This window comes from Rhea americana, unplaced genomic scaffold, assembly GCF_003343005.1.
Source record: "Rhea americana isolate MKP2758 unplaced genomic scaffold, rheAme1 scaffold_19, whole genome shotgun sequence".
Taxonomy (NCBI): Eukaryota; Metazoa; Chordata; class Aves; order Rheiformes; family Rheidae; genus Rhea; species Rhea americana.
Window position 1 is genome coordinate 346,814 of NW_028186038.1, and position 8,267 is coordinate 355,080.

The 8,267-nt window shown below is 40.5% G+C and overlaps 1 protein-coding gene across 2 annotated transcripts; it reads right to left on the minus strand.

Annotated features, from left to right (window-relative positions):
• Positions 1-3,462: 3,462 nt before the first annotated feature.
• On the minus strand, positions 3,463-8,261 carry PDE12 (phosphodiesterase 12). 2 transcript variants are annotated; one of them, XM_085302321.1, is made up of 3 exons: positions 7,186-8,261; positions 5,984-6,062; positions 3,463-5,104 (listed from the first exon to the last, which is right to left on the minus strand). In XM_085302321.1, the coding sequence occupies exons 1-3, from the start codon at positions 8,242-8,244 to the stop codon at positions 4,662-4,664; spliced, it is 1,581 nt and encodes a 526-aa protein (XP_085158447.1). In that variant the 5' UTR covers positions 8,245-8,261; the 3' UTR covers positions 3,463-4,661. The 2 variants fall into 2 exon arrangements, with proteins under 2 accessions (XP_085158447.1, XP_085158449.1); XM_085302323.1 differs by lacking the exons at positions 3,463-5,104; positions 5,984-6,062 and adding an exon at positions 6,118-6,310.
• Positions 8,262-8,267: the final 6 nt, after the last annotated feature.

The window sequence follows — 8,267 nt, forward strand, 5'->3', positions numbered from 1 at the left end:
AAAGCATCACCCCTCACAGTTGCGGCAGGTACTACTAGCAAACACAGGAGCAATGACCCACAGTGATATGCCACGTCAAAGTTAATGCCTGTTTTTAGTAGTACATAAATTGGGTTTGGTGAATCTCAGCTGTAACCTACACTTCACTAGAATGCAGTGAAGTGTAGTTAGTTGTGCAAGCATAAGATACACAGCATTTGTTAACTGGGGTGCCAGTCGGCGCAAAGGCGACAGTTGTAGCTCAGTCAGTCTTAAATATTCCAAGCTTTTCCGTTTTCATTTGAACTTAGTGTTAAAAAACAGTAAATATAAACTAAACTAATTGTGGGAAAGACTGAGATGGAGATCTCGGTGAAAATTTTTTAAAATAGAATTTTAAGAATTACCGAATATTGTATTTTCTGAAAGTATACAACAACCATTTAATGTCTGAATAAAGACTGCAGTAAAAACTTTTTTGCTAAATGAAGAATTTTTAAATTCTTGTGAATAGTTACTGTTTGGTTATGACACTAACAAGCCCTGCCTTTGGGAAGTAATCCCATTTTAGACTCCGGTATTTGTTTAAATTGTTGCTACTTTACTGGTGAAGTCTGATAGGATTTTAGGATTAAAAATATGCTGATGTGTGCACTGTTGCAATGCATTATGCATTGTGTCTTGAGTAAATATRTTTCTAGGAAAAAAAATAGCTAGGGCACAGAACTGTGGCTCTGTTTTTTCACAGTTCCTGTAAAGATTGGCCTTATTCTGGCTAAACAGAAAATCTGTCCAGTTCCCTTTTTCTGCTGCTGCTGTTGTCGGTTTAATAACACTTAAACATTCACGCCTTTGTAGGTGCACACGTAAACATTTCTTAACAGAGAACACATTGTATTTTTGTATTCCGTTTCATCCGCTGCTGTGGGTGCAAGTACTTTGCAAATGTTAGCAAATACTAGGTATGTTTTAGGATGAAAGAACATCTGTCATGTCAGAGCAAAGGTCCATCTAGCTCAGTACTAGGTCTCTAACAGTGACCAATAAYAGATATTCAGAGAAATTTATAAGAAACAGGCAAACATATTTTGATGTTTTTCCCGAAATATAATCTAAGCTACTACAAGTTTGTGACTTAAGAGCCTTTTGAGGCTCTTAAGATGTTATTTTGATAAATAAAAGGCTGTGCTGTGTTTTCCTTCACTGACATGTCCAGTTGCTTTCTGAACTCACCTGAACTTTTATCTGATTGTAAAACAAATGCATGGAAAGTTAAAGCATTTTTCGCATTTCACAGAAGGCTAGTCTGATAAATTTACAGAGCGGCTGTTAAGAATGTGGAAGCAGCATGAAATATTTTCTTTGTGTATCTGATCAGATCTCTCCGGGATCAAGCATTTCTTTGCTACATTTTCCCTCAGGTAAACAAGAATGTTTAATGCACTACAATTGTCTTGTAACAGACCCCTCCAACTGCRGCAGATCATCGACATTCTCCTGTAGCTGTAAATTCTCCTAGAGCTGTAAAATGTGGCTTTGTTTTCATTGAAAGTGTTCTGAGCTATTTTAACTGAGGTGTTCAGTATATAGGTATAATAACTCTTATATACTAAAAATTGTTTTTACAAGCCCCTGGCAGCTGAAATTGCCAGGAGTAACACATTTGCAAATAGGAGAGGAAGCGCAGAAAACATGAACCAGCTTTCGGTAGAAATCCATCCATGAGTCTTAAGCTGTAAATAACAACAGATACTTGGATCCACTAACTYTTTAATTACCAGACACTGCAAGGTTGCTTTAGTTAATTTTAACTCAATGATTTATTTAAAAGCCATTTTGATCCTTCTGCATAACTAAAACTGTACGTGTTTGACATTTGGCTTCTAGTCTTGCATTGCTCAAACTTTTTTCTGGATGTTTGGAGTAAAAAATAAGGGAAAGCACATCAGCAATCTGGGTTGTAGTTATTTAAAAAAAATAGCTTTATTACTTCTACTTTTCAACACTTCTCTTTGAATCTCTAAGATCAAAATTAGTTTCCTCTAAGAACTGTGATTTATTTTGCTGGGCAGCTTCCACTATTTTGGAGTTTGAAATAGTACTTTAAAGCATGTAACTGTTCTTTATAGATTCATTAAAATACACATCTGGATTATGATAATATAGGCAGTTTGGACCAGTCAAGTGAGTAGCTAAACAATTTGCCTAATAGTCAACAAAATTTAACTTAACAGATGGGTGATGCTGTGAATGAATGTGCAGAGGCCTACTGGTGTGCTAAATTCCATTAACTTCAGTGTAAAGTTTATGTTGGGAAAAAAAAATGCCAAGATGCATTCGTTATTTCCACACTGTGCCACTGATCCCAAGGAACTTCATGTGAGGTCTCCCTGAAAGATCAGGTCTCTATTTTGATCATCTTAATGCCCAAAGTCCATCTCTTATACAGTGAAGAAGAGTCAAAAATGAGATTTTTCCATTAATCTTAAACTAGGCTGCAAAACAAAATCACTTGTTAACAAAGAATGTAGATAAAACATTGTTTTATAAGAAAAGATGCAAACAAAAATATGAAAATACATTTGAAGTAATGTTACATCTGCTTTTTTTTTGTTCCTAAAACAACATCAGCAATGTATTTTTTTTTTGATTATATAATTAGTTCCAAAACCAAGAGAACTCTGAATTATTTATTCTTGCTAACAACAGTATTTGGTTTAAAACTATTGTTTTTTTTTTTTTAACTAGCTGTAGTAGGCTCTTCCTGTCCTTGGTAACTTAAAATCATGTGCTATAACTGGATAGGGGAAAGTACTTTACATATTTACTAAATTAACTGTGCTAAATTTCCTATTAGAAAGTCACTGTGAGATCTCATAGACATGTGTTCTAAAGTTTTTCAACTAATGCAAATAATCCCAAATCAATTTAGATACCAAAGAGTTCATCATGAAACCTTTCAAATTACATTAYTTTTATTCACAAGGTACAATCAGCCTATTAACCAGTAAGTGGAATGGTGCAAGCCATTAATAATTCTGTCTTGAGGCTGTCTGAACATAGCTGTAGATCTTATCTCCTGGATGTGTCCAGAGATATCTTAAAAACAAGACTGAAATTTCTACATTAGCATGTAAGGCAAAGTTTTGAAAGTGTTATTTTACATACAAGTACCTAAAGCATGTTGTGAACACATCATTGGTTTTCTAACTTTATTTACTGCACAGTTAGCAAACGGGAGAGGTTTTGAGTTATCTTTTTACTCCCTTCTTTCATTAACACTTCTTTTTCTGTTTAAATACTGAGAAATCTTCTCAAGTGATTTGTCTGCAGAGACATTACAGCTCTGATTGCATTTCTTTTGCCTCCTACAATACACTTCAACGGGGAGTTCAACTTGATCTTTTTGCACTAGTAATTTAAGGGTTGTTTTGCCATGAAAGACACCAATAACTGGAAAGAAATCAGGTGACAACAGTGACAGAAAATTGAAAGGGGAAGTTTATTAGGTGAAAGAGGAAGATCTAGCAAAACTTTGTTTTCAAACACTSTATTAGCTGCACATGGACTAACGATGTAGAAGATGCTTATTACTGATTCATACCCCTCCCACACATTAAGAGAAGGTATGGATAGTATATATTTCCCAATATCCAAATATCTTTTACAACATAAAGACTAGACAATTTCTAGGAGGAATAACTWCAACAAAAATAACTATTAGAAGTTCAGGCCTTTTTTGTACAACACAGAGGAACAGAATAGAGCAACTTCGATAAAGGTCTGCAAGTCACTTGTATTTCTTTTTAAAGATTTAGGAACAGTAGCTACCACATCACATTAATGATGTTTTCAGCAGGGGGAGGGCAGAATAGTTAAACTCAAATTGTAAATTGTTAAAGAGCTCCCTCCCACCTAGAGTTAGGAAGCTGTCCCAAACTTTGGATGTCTTATATGGGTAATGACTAGACAACAGCAGGAACAGATGCTTGAGGCAGAGGTAGCTTGTATTGGCAATCTGGTTTTAACCAATGCTAAATATACTCTAATATACCCTGAAGTATATTAAGTGGGCAAGAAAAACATATCCAAATCCACATCATTTCAAGATTATAATGTTTTGGTTTTGTTGAACAAGTCTATTCACTGATAATTAAAGAGTATCTTTTCAGAAGGTAGTAGGTAAAAATAGATGGATCATGCCACTTACTAAAAATCTAGATACAGTAAGTGAACAAGACTCTATATGCCTGAATGTATTTAAAAGATGTGGCTTGTCATGACAGTAGTTACAATGATTTTGAATCAACTAAAGCCACTTCTTTTCAGATTCTGAATTAAACAGGGTTCAGTTTTTACACTCTTATAAATTAGATTCATATATCTTTTTTAACAAAATAATTTTTAAACATTTAAAAACACCTATAAAAAAGGTATATGATAATCCAATTTTCAAAGCTCCATATCTTAAATATTTTTGTATTTTCTATTAGCAKATAGAAAAAAGGGAAAGGAAGAGTTGTCATGCAGATAGTCAGATAATATTCAGTAGAACCAATAAGCACAAACTTTTCCGTAATCATTCCAACTTTCTCTTGAGTAGCCAAGGTGCAACTTCAGTTCCCCAATTATAAGTTGACTTCTTGTTTTAAAACTCAAAAAAGCACCATGCAAATGCTGAGCTATTTCCACTTTAAGTCACATATTAGTGCTATATGATCAGAGGGATGTGAAACACTTGGCAAAGCCTGATGGGTTGTTACTTCTTCATGACTTGGCAATGGAATGACCTGTTCAACTTCTAGAGCATTTTTGTCAATGAAAATGTAGTCCAGGCATCCATGAAAACCACCAACATAGTTTGTATAAGCAGGCTCTCCACAAGCGCTTTGCAGTTTGAAAGGATGACTTAAAGGCATATTGCACCTTTCTTCTTCTCCATTAGAGACCCAGTCTTCATGATCTTCAGCAATACTACCACTGTTAATAAAACTGTAAGTCCCAGATGATGGTGTACTATTAAAATCRCCACAGAATATGATTGGTATATTAGGATACAAATCACATGCTACATGCTTGATGTGAGATAAGGCTATAGCAATTTGGATAAGACGGATGTTCCCACCTAAAAGAAGTAAAAACATATTTCTTAGAATACTTTGTAATAGCACGGGAAGAATTTTCAAAACTGCTCATTTAAGCATATGTTATATAAGCTCTGAAATAGCAATCTGGCTTTAAATCCTCTCTGCACTATCTTTCAGAATAGTTTTCATAAATGAAGAAGCCTTTAAAGTGTGTGACTATCAAAATTTTACAGAAGTGGATGATGTTTTAAGTTAAATTAATGAATGCAAGAACTGTGAACATTTATCATCCATATTTTGYTAACTTCCCTGCGACATTCAGATTAAGATCAATAGCCTACATGATTTAAGACTAAGGGCACATTTCAATATTATTAAGGCCTCCAGTCAACATAAGGTCAATTAGGCRTACACCACTCACTTGACAACCACACTAATAGCCTTCCTAGAGAAGGAGAAAAGAGTCTCTTCCAAAAGCTTCTGTAGCCCAATTTGGTTCCCCTTTGGGCAGTACTTTTAGTATAGTTCCTTCAGATACAGGAGGATGCAGCAACCAAGAGCATGAGCAAGTGAAGTTTTATTTTATGGTCTACACTTTAAGTGGATTACGTGCATTGTGATTGCCTTGCTCTCAGCTATATTCTACTGATTCCCAGGCAAACCAGAATAATCTTACGAAGTGTGTGTGTGGGGGGAAGTCTAGTGGCCTGGTTTGACCCATTAAGTTAAGAAGCGAAGCAGAAAGCCCTTAGTTCCATAAGAAAAGATTATAGCTGGGAAAGAATAGGGAGAAATCTATTCAATAAAGACAAAGCAAGAATTAATGAAGTTCTCGTTTGAACTTCTGATGCAGCAGAAAGAAGGAAGAAACCCAACAGAACCCAGTTATCCTACATACATGACTGTGACAAAGTTACCTTTTGGATGCCAGTACAGATGAGTGTTAGCTACACAAACCTTCCTGGAAGGATCAGCTGCAGACTGAAGAACTGAAACCTGTATAAAAAAAATAATAATCTTTCATAAGTCTTAAATGAGATTATATATTTTTTTAAAAAAAATCTATTAATAGCTTGTGCCTTTATGACAATCCAGTCTAAAGAATCCAACCTAGTGAATGGTACAGCTCAGAAGTTGAGTCCGTTTCTCTTCCATATGAAGTCAGGATATCAGCCAGTATATTACCACTACAGAATTCCACTCATCCAGATATTTGACAAGTGCTCTTCTGCCTACTATGTCTCCTGTTAAGAAAAATATTTTTCTTTGGTTCATTCCATATTTTTTCGTAAGACACTGCTCATGGTCTGCCACTCTTAGCTACTTTTATTTTCTGTTCTCCCACTTCTGCAACGTAAGTGGAGTTYTGTTTCTGTTTCTAGCATGCAAACTGGGAAATCATGTAGTTGTGAAATTAAGCTTAAGCRTTCAGCTTAACCTCAGTTATCAAGGAAAGCTTGTTATTCCTGCTCAGCCCACGAGTAAGAAACCTTGCAACAATCAGTCTCTCTGAGATCCCTGACACAGGCCTGATCTTGCACTTACTTACACATCCTTAGTTCCACAAGCAGTCACATAGGCCTCAACAAGTTCACAAACTCGTCCAGCCTTATTTCCTTCCCTAMTGTCACTTTTTAGAGTGGCATTATTAAAGCAAACTAACTCAATCTTATTTAAAACTAGCAGAATTAAGGTTTATCAAATATGTATTCTGAAAGAAGAGARTAAGTAAGTAGCAAACAACTAAGCAGTTTGAGGAACTTATCTCCATAAGCAAATACTGGAAACCAGCACTCAACACCTGACCCAGTATCTCAGCAGCTTATTTTATCTTAAAATGAAGAAAATCCTTTTGCTTTTTTTTAAATCTCCTAATTTTAAATGTCATTCCATAGATTAGTTTGGGTGAAGTCTCACTGTCAACGTTTTGTTCTTTATCGTCCCTAAGCTGCTTTTCAGGCCCATGCAGTTAGGCCACCCAAATGCTGACTCCTGTCTCTGCTTAAGGCTGWTGGTATTTACCTCCCTCCTTCACGCAGTCTGACACTCAATATACCCAGCTTATTTCTTGGAGATGGTGGGAGGCGCAGAGGGGAAAGCGCGCGTGCAAAGCCAGTACCTGCAGCACGGACGATCTCTGGAGCACCTTCTCCTGCACCACGGGGTACTCGGCCAGCTTCTCCTGCAGCTCCTTGTGCACGGGGTCAGAGAGCAGGGCTTCGCTGAAAGCGATGTCGTGCTGGCTAAGGAGGCTGAGCTTGTCCCGGCGGTAGAAAGTGGCCAGACCCTCGTGCTGCTTCTCCTTCATCTTGAAGAGCCCTTCGAGCCCGAAGGCATCCAGGGCTGGGGCCAGGCTGTCGACGAAGACGGACTTGTCGACCTCCTGCAGGCAGACGAGGTCGGCGCTGTAGCCCGCCAGCTCCTTCTTGAGCAGGTTCTGGCGGTAGTCGAGCTCCAGGGCGTAGGGGGCGCAGTACGGGTAGAGCACGGTGCGGGAGAACTCGGTCTGCGCGTACACGTCGGCCAGGATGTTGTAGGAGACGGCGCGCAGGCGCCCGGCGGCGCACACCTTGCCCGTGTAGAGGTGCCGCGCGTCGAAGGTGCAGGCGCCGGGGCCGGCCTCCACGGGGCCGCTGCTCTCCACCTCGCGCGGCGGCCCGTAGCGCTGCGCGCCGTCGCCGGGGGTGCAGCGCAGCTTCAGCCGCAGCCCCACCAGCGCGTTGCCCGGCGTGAAGACGCGCTCGGCCGCCGCCGCCTCCACCCAGGGCTCGGCGCCGGCGGCCGGGCGCTGCTCGCGGTACCAGCGGAAGAGGCAGTGCTGCGGCGCGGCGAACTCGGCGCTCACCTTGGGGCACACGGGGAAGCCGGCGAGCAGCGAGCGCGGCAGCCGCAGCTCCGTGAGCGCCGGCGGGTTGCGCTCCACGCGGTACCGCGCCTCGCCGATGTGCAGCACGGCGCCGTCCTGCCAGGCCGCCGCGTTGGGCACCTCCTCGCCCACCGCCTCCCCGTCGCGGGAGAAGAGGCGCACGGCCGGCGCCGGCGCCGCCGGCTCCTCTGCCGCGCCGCCCTCCGCCCGCGCCTTCTTGCTCTTCTTCGCCGCCTTGTCGCGGCCCTTGGCGGCGTTGGTGGCGATGCGGGCCAGCGCCCGGCCCAGCGGCTCCGCCTGGTCGCGCTGCATGTGCTTGGCGCTGCCGTCGGGGA